This window comes from Kogia breviceps, chromosome 1 (genome assembly GCF_026419965.1).
Source record: "Kogia breviceps isolate mKogBre1 chromosome 1, mKogBre1 haplotype 1, whole genome shotgun sequence".
Taxonomy (NCBI): Eukaryota; Metazoa; Chordata; class Mammalia; order Artiodactyla; family Physeteridae; genus Kogia; species Kogia breviceps.
In genome coordinates this window covers 112,589,247-112,605,510 of record NC_081310.1, presented here as the reverse complement: position 1 = coordinate 112,605,510, position 16,264 = coordinate 112,589,247, and the positions used below count along the sequence as shown (strand labels likewise).

At 35.5% G+C, this 16,264-nt stretch overlaps 1 protein-coding gene across 2 annotated transcripts in view; it reads left to right on the top strand.

Annotated features, from left to right (window-relative positions):
* The window catches only part of VAV3 (vav guanine nucleotide exchange factor 3), a 412,985-nt gene that overhangs the window by 376,971 nt on the left and 19,750 nt on the right, over positions 1–16,264 (top strand). For both annotated transcript variants that reach the window (XM_067041064.1, XM_067041068.1), the window contains 3 exons: positions 6,974–7,090; positions 7,658–7,745; positions 13,709–13,838. In XM_067041064.1, the coding sequence (XP_066897165.1) occupies positions 6,974–7,090; positions 7,658–7,745; positions 13,709–13,838 (335 nt within the window). The remainder of the gene's footprint in view (positions 1–6,973; positions 7,091–7,657; positions 7,746–13,708; positions 13,839–16,264) is intronic.

Genomic DNA, 16,264 nt, shown 5'->3' with positions numbered 1-16,264 from the left:
ACAACATTAAATACACCAACATTCACACTATAGGGGTCCCAGAAGGAGAGAAGAGAAAGGATCTGAGAAAATATGTGAAGACATAATAGCTGAAAACTTCCTTAACATGAGAAAGGAAAGAGTCACCCAAGTCCAGGAAGCACAAAGAGTCCCAGGCAGGATAAACCCAAGGAGGAACACACCAAGCCACATAGTAATCAAATTGATGAAAATTAAAGATAGAGAACAAAATATTAACAGCAACTAGGGAAGAGCAACAAATAACATACAAGGGAACTCCCATATGGTTATCAGCTGATTTTTCAGCAGAAACTCTGCAGGCCAGAAGGGAGTTTCATTATATATTTAAAGTGATGAAAGGGAAGAACCTACAACCAAGAATATTCTATGCAGCAAGGCTTTCATTCAGATTTGATAGAGAAATCAAAAGTTTTACATACAAGCAAAAGCCAAGAGAACTCAGCACTACCAGACAAGCTTTGCAACAAATGCCAAAGGAACTTCTCTAGGCAGAAGAGGCCACAACTAGAATCAAGAAAATTACAAATGTAAAATCTCATCAGTAAAGGCAAACGTACAGTAAAGGAAGGAAATCATTTCCACACAAATGTGATATCAAAACCAGCAATTGTGATTGGAGGAGAGCACAAATGCAGGATACTGAAAATGCATTTGAAATTAAAAGACCAACAACTTAAAACAATCTTGTGTATATATAGACTGCTATATCAAAACCTCATGGTAGCTGCAAGCCAAAAATCTACAATAGATACACACACAAAAAAGAAAAAGGAATCCAAACACAACACTAAACTTGGTCATCAAATCACAAGAGAACAAAAGAGGAAGGGAAGAAAAAACAACAAATCCAAAACAATTACCAAAATGGCAATAAGAACATACATATTGATAATTATCTTAAACATAAACAGATTAAATGCAACAGTCAAAAGACACAGACTAGCTGAATGGATGCAAAAACAAGACCCATATACATGGTGTCTACAAGAGACCCACTTCTGATCTAGGGACACATATAGACTGAAGTGAGAAGATGGAAAAAGACATTCCATGCAAATGAAAACAAAAAGAAAGATGCAGTAGCTATGCTACAGATCTAGGGACACATACTGACTGAAAGTAAGGGTATGTAAAAAAAAAAATCTATTCCATGCAAATGGAAATGAAAAAAAAGCTGGAGTAACAATACTCATGTCAGACAAAATAGACTTTAAAATAAAGACTTACAAGAAACAGAGAAGGGCACTACATAATGATCAAGGGATCAATCCAAGAAGAAGATATAACAATTGTAAATATACATGCACCCAACATAGGAGCACCTTGATATATGAAGCAAATACTAACAGCCATAAAAGGAGACACTGACAATAACACAATAGTGGGGGACTTTAACACCCTGCTTTCATCAATGGACAGATCATCCAGACAGAAAATCAATAAGAAAACACAGGCATTAAATGACATACTAGACCAGGTGGACTTAATTGATATTTACAGAGCATTCCATCCAAAAGCAGCAGAATACAGATTCTTCTCAAGTGCACATGGAACATTCTCCAGGATTGATCACCTGCTTGGCCACAAAGCGAGCCTCAGTAAATTTAAGAAAATTGAAATCACATCAAGCATCTTTTCCAACCACAACGCTATGAGATTAGAAATCAACTACAAGGAAAAAAACTGTAAAAAAAACACAAACACGTGGAAGCTAAACAATATGCTACTAAACAACCAATGGATCACTGAAGAAATCAAAGAGGAAAACAAAAGATACCTAGAGACAGATGGAAGTGAAAGCATGATGATCCAAAACCTATGGGACACAGCAAAAGCAGTTCTAAGAGGGAATTTTATAGCAATACACTCTTACCTCAGGAAACAAGAAAAATCTCAAATAAACACCCTAAGCTTACACCTAGAGCAACTAGAGAGAGAAGAACAAACAAAACCCAAGTTAGTAGAATGAAAGAAATCATAAAGATCAGAGCAGAAATGAAATAGAGATGAAGAAAATAGAAAAGATCAATGAAACTGTAAGCTGGTTCTTTGAAAAGTTAAACAAAATTGACAAAACTTTAGCCAGACTCATCAAGAAAAAGAGGGAGAGGGCTCAAATCAATACAATTAGAAATGAAAAAGAAGTTACAACTGACACCACAGAAATACAAAGGGTCATAAGACAGTACTACAAGCAACTATATGCCAATAACATGGACAACCTAGAAGAAATGGACAAATTCTCAGAAAGGTACAATCTCCGAAGACTGAACCAGGAAGAAATAGAGAATATGAACAGACCAATCACAAGTACTGAAATTGAAACTGATTAAAAGACTCCCAGCAAACAAAAGTCCAGAACCAGATTGCTGCACAGGCAAATTCTATCAAACATTTAGAGAAGAGTTAACACCTATACTTCTCACACTCTTCCAAAAATTCACAGAGGTTGGAACACTCCCAAACACATTCTATGAGGCCAGCATCACCCCAATACCAAAATCAGACAAAGATACCACAAAAAAAGAAAATTACAGGCCAATATCACTGATGAACATTGACACAAAAATCCTCAACAAAATACTAGCAATCTGAAACCAACAATATATTAAATGCAATTATACACTGTAATCAAGTGAGATTTATCCCAGGGATGCAAGGTATGTTCAGTATCTGCAAATCAATCAGTGTGATGCACCACATCAACAAATTAAAGAATAAAAACCATATGATCGTCTCAATAGATGCAGGAAAAGCTTTTGACAAAATTCAACACCCATTTATGATAAAAGCTCTCCAGAAAGTGGGACCTAAATAGACATTTCTTCAAAGAAGAGATAAAGATGGCCAAGAGGTACATGAAAAGATGCTCAACATCACTAATTATTAGAGAAATGCAAATCAAAACTACAACAATATATCACCTCACACAAGTCATTATGGCCAACGTCGAAAAGTCTACAAACAGTAAATGCTGGAGAGGGTGTGGAGAAAAAGGAACCCTTTTGGTGGGAATATAAATTGGTACAGCCACTATAGAGAACAGTATGGATGTTCCTTAAAAAACTAAAAATAGAGCTACCATATGATCCAACAATCCCACTCCTGGGAGTAGATCCAGAGAAAAACATGGTTTGAAAAAAAAGTTTCAGGATACAAAATTAATACACAGAAATCTCTTGCATTTCTATATACTAACAATGAAAGATCAGAAAGAGAAATTAAAGAAACAATCCCACTTACCATCACATGAAAAAGAATAAAATACCAGGAATAAACCTACCTAAGGAGGCAAAAGACCTGTACTTCAAAAACTATGATGCTGATGAAAAAAATCATAGATGACACAAACAGATGGAAACATATACCATGTTCTTGGATGGGAAGAATCAATATTGTCAAAATGACTGTACTACCCAAGGCAATCTGCAGATTCAATGCAATCTCTATCAAATTACCAATGGCATTTTTCACAGAATTAGAACAAAAAAATTTTACAATTTGTGTGGGAACGCAAAAGGCCACAAATAGCCAAAGCAATCCTGAGAAAGAAAAATGGAGCTGGAGGAATCAGACTCCCCGACTTCAGAGTATACTACAAATCTACAGTCATCAAAACAGTATGGTACTGGCACATAAACAGAAATATTTATCAATGGAACAGGATTGAAAGCCCAGAAATAAACCCACAGACCTATGGTCAGTTAATCTATGACAAAGGAGGAACTTCCCTGGCAGTCCAGTGGGTAAGACTCCACACTTTCACTGCAAGGGGCACAGGTTTGATCCCTGGTTGGGGAATTAAGATCCCACATGCTGCACAGCGCAACCAAAAAATTTAGAAAAAAAAATTTTGTTAATCTATGACAAAGAAGGGAAGAACATACAATGGAGATAAGACAGTCTCTTCAGTAAGTGATGCTGGGAAAACTGGACAGCTACATGTAAAAGAATGAAATTAGAACATTCTCTAACACCATACACAAAAATAAACTCAAAATGGATCAATGACCTAAATGTAAGGCCAGACATTATAAAACTCTTAGAGGAAAACATAGGCAGAACACTCTGACATAAATCTCAGCACTATCTTTTTGGATTCACCTCCTAGAGTAATGAAAATAAAAGCAAAACTAAATGGTACCTAATTAAACTTAAAAGCTTCTGCACAGGAAAGGAAACCATTAAAAAAAATAAAAAAGACAACCCACAGAATGGGTGAAAACATTTGCAAACAAAGTGACCGACAAGGGATTAATCTCTAAAATATACAAACAGCTCAAGCAGCTCTATGTCAAAAAATTTTTTAAAAAAATCCCAAACGAAAAATGGGCAGAAGACCTAAATAAACATTTCTCCAAAGAAGACTTACAGTTGGCCAAAAGGCATATGAAAAGATGCTCAACATCACTAATTATCAGAGGAATGCTAATCGAAACTCCAATGAGGTATCAACTCACACTGGTCAGAATGGCCATCATCAAAAAGTCCACAAACAATAAATGCTGGAGGGGGTGTGGAGAAATGGGAACCCTCCTACACTATTGGTGGAATGTAAATTGGCACTACCACTGTGGAAAACAGTATGGAGGTTCCTTAAAAAACTAAAACTAGAACTACCATATGATCCAACAATCCCATTCCTGGGCACATATCCGGAGAAAACATGGTTTGAAAGGATATATGCTTCCCTAATGTTCATTGCAGCACTATCTACAATAGCCAAGACATGGTGGCAACCTAAATGTCTAGGGACAGAGGAATGGGTAAAGAAGATGTGGTACATACAGACAATGGAAAATATTACTCAGCCATAAAAACAATGAAATAATGCCATTTGCAGCAACATGCATGGACCTAGAGATTGTCATACTAAGTGAAGTAAGTCAGATAAAGACAAATATCATATGATATCGCTTGTATGTGGAATCTAATTTTTAAAAATGATACAAATGAACATATTTGCAAAACAGAAACGGACTTTCGGATATTGAAAACTAACTTATGGTTACCAAAGGGGAAACGTTGTGGGGAGGGATAATTCAGGAACTTGGGATGAACATGCACACACTACTATATATAAGGTAGATAACCAACAAGGACATACTGTATAGGACAGGGAACTCTACTCCATATTCTGTGATAACCTATGAGAGAAAAGAATCCAAAAAAGAATATATGTATATGTTTAACTGAATCATTTTGCTTGTACACCTAAAACTAACACAATATTGTAAATCAACTATACTCCAATAAAATTAAAATTAAAAATAAAATTGATAAATTGTAGTTTAATCATGTTATTTAGAAATATTCAAGTAGATATTAAAAAATAACAAGGAAAAATAGGTGCAATACTTGAAATGGAACTTGGGGTAGAATCTGATAAGATGGGCTAGTGCTGCTTTTTCATTATAGTTTTATAGTACGAATTGACTTTTAAAAATTATGTTCATGTGTTACTCTGATAAAAATGCTTATGCTATATGCTAATTGCCGTAAATGCCATGAAGGAAATTAGGGATACTCTAATGAGAATAATGGAGTGGAGAGTGCCAGATACAGGACAGTGTTCTTTAGCTGGAATGGTCAGAAAAGACTCTCTAAACCTGAAGGATGAGAAGGAATGTGGGTTGACAGAGGGTGAGAGTTTTCCAACACAGGCATATAGTCTATGCAAAACTCTAAGAATTCTTGAACCTGAAAGAAGCCTGGAGACTAGTAAAGAAGGGGTTTGTTAGAGATAAGATTGAAGAGGAAGATGTGAGTCAGATTATACTAGGTAGTAATGAGTCAGTGGTTATCCTAACTTTAACCCAAGGTACCATCTACATAAAATGCCCTTAGCTTTTCTTCTGTACTTGGTGGAAACCTCACATGTCCTCCTTCCTTTACAAACTTGTCAAATGCCTACCATGTGTATCTTAAATATTGGATTGGCCAAAAAGTTCGTTCGATTTTAAATAAAAATAAAACATTTTTCATTTTCACAAAGAATTTTATTGAACGTATTCACTAACCGAACAAACGTTTTGGCCAACCCAATATTTAGCATAGATTAGATGTGGGTATTTACACTGGGTTACATGAGTATATATGTGAATCAGAAAACTTTCTAGAATATTGATTTAAAAGATAGCTGATCTCAACATAAAAGTTTTTCCTTTAACTTTTATTACCCATAATCTCTGATATATTTTGTCAATAAATGCTAAACCTGTATTTGATGTGAAGGGTCATTAAAGAATATTTTAACATTGACATTGGGCCTTTTATTATTATTGTTATGAGATCTGGGTATGCTTAAGACCAGTATAGTTTAGGAAGAATTGAATTTTGGTTTTGAAAATATCCACCTTTTAAAAATTTTATTCATTACTACCAGTTTCTTAAGAAAATTGGTTATCAAAATTGTGGACTATAAAAATTAATCTTATATCCAAAAAATAATTATTTAAAAAAATTTAAATTGTTTCTGAATTTTCTTACAACAATACTCAAAGGAAATTTTGTTTCATACTGTTTTACCTAGAAAAGGTGAAATTTTGGAGGAGTGCGTGTATGTGTATATACGTGTATGTATATCTGTGTGTGTCTTAGGCAGGGCAACCCCTTCCCTACAAGTCTTTTTCTTTCTTGTCCCTAAATTCCCCACAACTTTCTCTAACCCGATACCTATTAATTCTTTTCTTTGTCCCATTTATTTATTTGATAAATATTTAGTGTATGTTAGGCAGTATTCACTTCACTGTTGTAATCTTTGTAGTGCATTTGTGTTTGGACTATCTAAAGGACTTTTTTCTGCATTATTTTTTTGAAGTACTATAATTACTACAGAAGTAAAAACAGTTCAGATCTGCTACTAAGTTAAAATCCTAACAGCTACATATTTTTAGCCTCTGTTCTCTTCCAGGTACATTACCCAAATTTTCTGCATCTTTGTCTCTTACAGGTATGCTGGGGCAATGGAAAGATTGCAGGCAGAGACTGAACTTATTAACAGGGTAAATAGTACTTACCTTGTGAGGCACAGGACCAAAGAGTCAGGAGAATATGCAATTAGCATTAAGTAAGTGGGACAAGTACTTTTACAGAAATAGCTTTCCTGTTTTCATAATTGCATAGATCTGACATATATAACACTGAAGCTGAAAACCAAGGTTCTAATTGCAGCAGAAATAATGTATCATCTCTCCAGACAGTTCATTAATACTTGAAAATATCTGTTAGAAAAAATGGTATTAAGTGTTATAGGCTGCTAATTGGCATACTAGATTTCTTTCATAACATTGTACTTGATGTGTGTATGTTTCTAGTAAATCCTAAGAATTATAAATTACTAGACTTTGTTTTATTTTGTTTTTCCATATTCCCAAATTGATCTTATAAATAAATTGGGCATAGTGATTGATCAAGTCTAACCCAACCCCCCCGTCTCACTTCAAATATTGGTTGTATCTTCAACCAATCTAGTGAATATATTTTGTTTATTAGCTGTCAGCAGTGTATTGGCATAGGTATATATTTTGTCTTCAGAATTAATTCCTATAATGTTATTGGGGCATGCCCTCTGGTAATTATTGATTTCTACTGATTAAAAACACATTTATATTCATAAGTTATCCATTGCCCACAGGTACAATAATGAAGCAAAGCACATCAAGATTTTAACAAGAGATGGCTTTTTTCACATTGCAGAAAATAGAAAGTTTAAAAGCTTAATGGTAAGCATTGATTAGTTCTTTTCAATCTGTGGTCCTTATTTTTCTCTTATTAGAAAGGTCAGTTTAATTCTAGTTTCTTGGAGTTTTTGCTCACCAAAACATTGTTTAAAGAGAATCATACCATAATTTTGCAGCAGAATCCTGAAAATTTTAATTTTAAGAATTCTAGTTAAGTTTTATATTGCTCTAGACATATTTTTCATTGTAAACTAAGTTTACAAGTTTTAGATAATACTTCAGAGTCCACACTAGAAGATTCTTAAGAGCCATAGACACATTCAAAACAATCAACTTTCAGTTACTTGTGTTTTACCTTGTGAATGACACACAGCAAAGTTTTAACATGCTTCTCTTTCTTCCTCTGCCTCTATCTCTTCATTTCAGGCAGAGGAAGATATTTTAAATTATAACATTAAAAAGTTGTAATTGGTAAAATACCACTCACATTTAGGTTCATTTCATGCAAAATACACTGTCAAATGGAAAACCTTTTTGTATTTTCTGCTATTTTAGGTGATCTGTACTACAGTTCTCCTTCATTACCTTGGACAATTAAACATTAACAAGGTGGCATTTTTACCACATGACAGTGATATTTCATAGGAATTTTACATTTAAATTGAACAGTATGTTGTTACCAAGTTGTTTCAAATAAATAAAGATTATTAATTCTGATGATTTTTTAAAGTGTAACTTAGCATATAAGAATAGCATGTATGTGTCATATCAACAATACATATTATCAGTACATCATTACATGTGCATTGCTGACAGTAAAGAAAGTTCTTATTTCATGAAAAATGATCTCAAGTCAGTTTCTCAAGTTTGCAAGAGTTTCTTGAGATAATGAAGAATTTGGAGATAGGACGTAAGATGCATTTGTAGCACTCTGCTAAGTACTTTGAGTAACATTGGGAAGGACCACTCATTGATTGAACCATCAGTCAAATGATACACACTGCATCGTTCCAGAAAACATCTCAAAGCACTTTGTAGATGTTAACATTAAAGTTAAAACTGAGTGTAAGAGAGCCTTACAAAATAAGCCAGCTTGAAAGCCTTATCTAAAAATTTAGAACTGCTTCAAGACAGGAATCAGCGTTTTAAAGAAATTGAAGCATCTTGATTTGAAAGAAAAGTAAGAAAACCTCTCTGGACATAAATATCACATTCCCAATTCAAAAGCTAAGGATGGGTAGCAACTGTGTCCTGGAAAATGTAAACCCTGTCAAGTTGGCAACCAAGATCCAGGTATCCTCCCTGCTGGCAGTGAGTTACGTTCTTCTGGAACAAGCAGGCTGTACACAGAGAAAACTGGACCTGAGGAGGTTCTTCCTTAAAGGAAAACCTAGCAGGGAGGCGGCAAGTGGATGCACAATGAGTAACAGCCCCAGCTGAGACATGATAAAAGTGTGAACAGGGAGTCTCCACATCGCTGCAAGACACACCAGCTTGACTCTCACCTGAAGAAATTAGGGTGGTTGGTAATGAGGCTGCTCTGTGGTATTATAGTTAATATGAGACTTAAAAAAAAAAAAATGCTGTAGGACCAAAGCTGACTACCAGCCTTGATGACTTTGAAAGCAACAAAAGGGACTTCCATCACAGGAGATAAGCGAAGAGGATGAAAGGAATAGTCACTGGAGTGACTATTAGTCACTAATGACAAAGACTAATAGTCTTTGTCACCTGGATTCAGCTCAAGAAAGTTCCTCATCCTCTAAGGTTAGATGTGAAAAGCCAGTAAATACTGCATGACCTGGATTAATGGACATAGATCCTCAAGTTCCTATCTGCATGTAAAGCTGTTACTATAGTATAAGCAATAAAGACCCAGAATTCAAATAATTTGGACCAGAGAGCAGTAAAAGTTTCTGCAATGATGTTCTGGAAAGGGAATTAAAAGTAGTTGTCACAGAGCTAAAATAAGCTCCCTTTATATGCTATGTGTAAAACATCAGAAATGCTACTGCAAGAGACACATGCATGTTTTTTCCTCCATATCTGGGGATCTTTTGTAAGGAAGTACATAGTGCAGAGGGTTAAAGGGAGGGGATTAAGAATTAACTGCAAAACTACAATGAAGGGCTTCCCTGGTGGCGCAGTGGTTGAGAGTTCGCCTGCCGATGCAGGGGACACAGGTTCGTGCCCTGGTCCAGGAAGATCCCACATGCCGCGGAGCAACTGGGCCCGTGAGCCATGGCCTCTGAGCCTGCGCGTCCGGAGCCTGTGCTCCACAACGGGAGAGCCCACAGCAGTGGGAGGCCCGCGTACCGCAAAAAACAAAACAAAACAAAACAAAAAACACTACAATGAAAAAAAAAAAAACTTCAGCAAAAGGATATGACAGACAAGGAGCTGAAAATCTCAGCCTTAGATTAATACTGTCAGATCTTACAAAATCACTGTAAACATTGCTGAAGAGACCGTTGAAGTTGTCTGGACCTACCTCCTCCTCTTTGTTTCTGTTCATTTGTTGAACAAATTTATATTGAGTCCTCACTATGTGAAGTTACTGTGTTTTTTGCAGAATTCAAAAAGGACTCAACTGTTCAAAACAGCTTTCAAAGTAGTAAATCTCTGTACCAAGAACCTCACAATAGTGCTGTCCTTTGACCCTCCACTGGGAAATTCCACATGGATACCTGATCAAAAGGGATGGCTCCTATCTCAGTAACTAGCCCCTCTGGAAGAAGAGAGAGGGTTGATAGGCACCTTGGTAATGTAGGGGCTTCTCTGAACCTGCATCATGCAGCCTCAAGGAGGTTATATTTTATCGTGTTGGTGTCAAATAACACAGTTCCCATTGTAAGTACATAACAGTCTATGCATTGAGTTGTTTCTTTAGTTCAGTATCTTCCCATCATGGCTGGTAAAGTTATATTCATCTACCTAATGACACTCATTAGGGCCTGGAATTAACTTTAATTTGGAAAGGATGTAAAATGAAAATGAAATCCAGAATTTGTTTTAAATTAGCCAGTTTCTCGAAAAGAAGATTGGCCTCAGGTGGTTATGACCTAAACTTTTCCCTCTGGTTTAAATGGCTTGGTTAATCAATATCTTTGTTTTTCTTAGTCATTAAATCCAAATTCTAAATGAATTTCTGTAACCAGATTACAAGGCATTAATTTTGTTCTAATTTTCATGTATGCCAGACAGTCCATGTCCAAATGCTGTTTATAAATCATCTCCACTGCCTGTTTCCTTGGTAATTGGAATGACTGGCTCTCACTCATTATTTTTCAGAGAGACCTGAATTGTTGACACCACTGTGTCAGTGTGAGATAAGGAAAGCTTAGCAATTTCTTTTGTTTAGAGTCTTCTTATTTCCTTGTAGTACTTGAAGGTCAATGATTGCTAAAGCAGAGGTGGATTAGACTAAAATACTGAAAGGCATAAGTTGGAAGAGATCCACCATGGCACTATTTAATTCTACCCAGTTAGAAACATGTAGGAAGAGTTACCTTCATAAGACTGTAAAAATGGAACTAAAATACCTTGCATGCTTAGTGAAGTGATAAAAAAGTGTTTTACAGCTTACCAAGCCACATGACCCTAGGTCTTGGAAAAGTCATTTTTTTCTTCCATAAAATTTGGAGGTGGGTAGGTATTAAATGATGACCAAGTCCTTTTCAGTATGATAATTCTGTAGTTTCTAGCCAACTTCACATAAACCTTAATTCATACTAATTCATGATATCATGCATAAAATTCATATTACTTATAATAAAATTACACTGAAGTTCAAAGTTATTGGCTTATAATTACTCTCAGGTTTATTTTCACATTTTTGCTAAAGAAAAGAACACATTTCATTCAGTTTAAATGAGAAGACTAAGAGAACTGTTTTATATATATATATATATATATATATATATATATATATATATTGTGTTGCTGATGCAAATGATAATAAAGCGTACCATTCTTCCAGAGACCTTACAAAATTTTGCATTTAAAGAAATTAAATTATAATATTGGTCTCTAAGTAGAATTTAATTCCAGACCTTGCCTTTGCAAACCATGCTAAAATCACCATAATATAAATGCCATATTCTGATCAGTGAAGTCATTTTGAGGATATAATCTTCTGATATTTTAACATTTGTTTTTTAAGTTGGTCAGGTTCCACATTCCTTTGCTTCATCAAGGGCACACATAATCTGGGCCCAAGCAAGGAAGAAAGGATGGAAGAACAAAAATTTTTTAAGTGTAAAACCATAGCATCTTCAGTCTAAGAGAACAAATTCCTGGTATACCATAGATACTTAGAAAATGCTCCTTCCCTTTGCTTCACTTTTTGCATATTTACATTTGCCAGGTACTATTTGCTAATAATATGATGTAGTTGAGAGCACAAACTTTGGAGCCAGACACCAGTTATACAATCTTGCCCGAAGCTAATTAATCTCACTGAGCCTTGAGCATCAGGGGGAAAAGGCCCATCTCTTGTTTCAAGATTTTAAGAAACTATATAAAAGGCCTGGCACATGGGATCATGTTAACTCTCATGATTATTCACACGTACCAGGCACTTTATACATTCTTGCTATAGTCTGTGAAATGGTTTATTATTCCCAGATGTGAAAGGTGAAGAATCTCCATTTGCCTTATCCAGTACTTTAGCCAAACCAGGCTCTTTTTAGTTTATGAACATGGTCTTTGTTATATTTGTGTCTGTTCCCATCCTTCCTGGCTTTTGAAATGTTACCTGTTCTTCAATTTAAGCCAAGCCACCTCCATCATGAATTCGTCCCTCATCCTACCCACTGGACTCAGAAAAGGAAACTCTCTTTCTTGCCTTTGAACTCCCATAATCCTTCACTTTCCTTCAAGGGTGAGGACACCTAGGAACCTTATCTTCAAAATCTCTGTGACCCCCTGGAACTCCCCGCATGATGCATTCCACAACTCATCCGAGTTTGGTCAAAAATAATAAATAAATCATTGATGATCCTCTTTCTCTTCTTTCGGGTGATTTTTGGCCCGATTTATTTGTTTGGGGAACTTTGAACATACCCATTGAATGGAGATACTGAATCGATGACAGTGTGGTTTTTTAAAGAAATGAGTTGCTTTTATACTGTTTGTTTTAAACAATAGTTATGTAGTAGAAGCACTGAATAATTAGGTTAAAAGTGATTATGCTTTTATTTTCATTTCAGGTTTTTCTAAGAAACATGTCTATAGTACTCATCTAATGATAGTATGCATTTTTCCATTATGAATTAATCATTTTTCAATTTCTGTTTAAAGTAGAGGGATTCAGATTTGTCCAGAACCTATGAAACCAACATCTTGAAAGAAATTTCCCGAAATTTTAGTATGAAAAATGGTGGGTGGTTATTATATTAGGCTTGGATACATTTGGGGCAACTTAGGTATAAGAGAAAATTGGAAAGAACTGCATTATTGACTTCTAGTAAGTACCAGATGACAGCTATGAGAAGGGCACTAACACTTCCTCATAAGCCAGAAACAATGTCAAGTAAGTAGCATTTGTGGTTTAACAACTGTGGCTTACCATGGAAAAGTACATTTAGGATTGAGTTTGTTTTTCTGCTTATGTTGAAAGAAAATGCAGGAAGCTAGAAATTGCTATATATTCATAAAACAGCTGTTGCCTTTCTAAACAAAAATAGAGGGAAGTATTTCATAAATAAGAACAATAATTACTGCTCTGAAACTGAGGTTTAGTATGGTTTCTCTTTACTTACTACAGCTGACTGAAGACTAACAGGATGTTCAGCAGCAGTAGGGGGTAACTCACATTATAAATGGCCTGGGTAGCAAGGACAATGACTAGTTAGGTGTCATGCACATCCAGGCAGCCGGGAGAGATGATCATTTACTCACACTAACATAGGCTTATGGAAAATTCAGCATTAAATTGATCACCCCTCTATTGTATATAATTATGTGTCAAGGAGTTCATGTTTGATTTTTTTTTTTTCCTAAAGGAACTTGTGGAGTACTACAAGCATCACTCTCTTAAAGAAGGATTCAGAACCTTGGATACAACTCTGCAGTTTCCATACAAGGAGCCAGAACATTCAACTGGACAAAGGGGTAATAGAGCAGGCAACAGCTGTGAGTATTGTAATTTAGAAGACAATTTTCTGTCACTTAAGGATCAAAGGCATGGTAACATTAAACATCTTCATTCCAGATTTTGGAATAGAACCAATTAATACGCTGATGCATTTAACAAGGAATTTTTCTGGAGCAAAGCAGAATCAGATGGACCAACAGGTTTATGAACATGCCTAAATTTAGTTCTTCATGCCAAATTAAAAATGTGTGTGTTAAATCCATCAGAAATATAGGGTATGTTAATATGTAAGTGTTGTACTTTTCACTGACTTTTATATTAGCCAAACTCTTTTTAACTGATACATGTTTATGGTCATAATCCTGTTTGATTACTAGTATTTAAGCAAGGCTGGTGCACAGTTCTCCCATCTAACCTTGTACTGCAAGTCTTATAGATTCCATTTCCATGTTTACTTTCGGAACTTTGAAATAGCTAAAAGCATGTTTCCTCTGATGCCAATATTTAAAAGTAAACATTAGCCACTTCCTTTCAGAATGATCACTGTGCCACAAATAATCACAAAAGATTAGCGCACAAACCGAAAGCATGTTATAGTTGGAGTGTGAGTTCAAGTCAAAAACTTTTTTCTCATCACAGTTTAAAGTCATATAATCTTCCTGTTAATAGATATAGCATGTAAAGAGGACACCATGATGAAAATATGCTATGAATAAAGTGTGATTTCACCCCCTTATTTTAATTTCATAGAACTTTTTTAGAAGAGAAAGGAATATAATTTTATTACCCTCAGAAGGTTTACCTAAGCAAAATAGGAATATCTAGAGGTATTTGAAAAAAAAAAAAAAAAGAATTTGCATCATGTAATATAACTTTTTTTCCCTAAAAGCAGAAACTGAAAGGGAAGCAACGCTCAGGGCACTAACACCACCAGTAAAATTTCATAACATTTCCATAAAGTAAATGTACGAGTAATTTGTCACATCAACTGACATTTTTTTTTCAATCTGAATAACTTAATAGCTGTTCTCTTCACAAGGATCAGTGATAAAAGAACAAGATTGCGCAATGAAAGTAGTCAGAGCACACTTTTTTTTGAAACTGTAAACACATTCAAATTTATCTTTGTGTTTTTAGCCCTCTGTTACCCAGCTATCTTAGATGCTCATATAGGCCATAAGTTTTGCTCATTCAAAAATGGCACTTCCCCTTAAGAAACAATTTTTTCTACAAACTTCTTAAAAGCCTACCAGGGTTATGACATTTTTCCCTACATGAAAAGTATAATTTTCAGTTCTTTTACTTTGCCTTCCCAATAGCAGGAGATAACGTTGCCCAGGAGGTCAGTTACACTAAAAATCCTGTCTGAGTTGTTCGCTTAGTTTTAGAAAGTCCAGGTGAGAGGGCAGTCAGGGAGAGCCGGTATACCAGTTAGTGGAAGGTTCTTAACCCTCTATTTTACTGTGTGGTCACTCTCAGGCACTCCTGTGCTTGGCACATGTGGGCGCTCAGAGAATATTGGTCAACTACGAATGACGTTGCCTAGTTTAAATTTTTTTCTAGTGTTTGACCAAGTATTCAGTGCTCAAACTTGTTTAGCCACTAGGGATGGCGTTACAGGCTCTTTTTCTTTTTCAAAGCATGGCCAATAACGTGATTTTGAACATCCATGCAAAAGCTACATTCAGTTACTCATTCCTTCAGCATATAATAATCACCTAACACAGAAAAGGTGCTGTTCTAGGTACTGGGGTTCAGCAGAGTCCCTATCCTTATGGAGCTTATATTTTAATAAGGCAGCTCTGGCAAGTCTGGGTTAGGAGTTTGATATTTTTATATAAGATGATCAGGGAAGATCTCACTCCTAAAGTGACCAGAAAGAAGTGAGGGCATGTGCTGGTATGTCAGACAGCAATAATTTCTTGATGGTCTACACTCCAAGATTATTCAGCAGGACTATAATCTTAGATCAAGTGTATATTATCCCAGTGTTTTATTTACTTGTTGCTGACTTTCATATGAAATGAGAACACTATGGTGATTTTGAGGATTGAATGAGGTGCTATACATTAAAGCATTTAGCAGAGTGCTGGTAACATGGTAAACACGCCATAAAAGTCAGCTGCTGCTGATTCTACCACTTCTACCACAGCTGCTGCTTTCCTACTACTACTAGTCACTCCTCTAACACAGCAAACATTTTCCTGTATTTCTAGTTATTGAATTACTAGCTTTAACTCATAGCAATTTACATCTTTGCTTTTATGATTTTTTAAAAATATCCCTCGCTTATTTTATACCAAGTCCTGATTAAAGGTTAACCCTTAATTAAAACACTGCTTCAATTTTTACACACGTGTCTCTCAGGAAGTGGTAAAGAGGAAACTCTACATATTCTGTATAGAAAGATTGTGTAGGATGTCTTTAGAGTCCTTACCTCTGGTTCATAGCTTTGGGCGTGCTG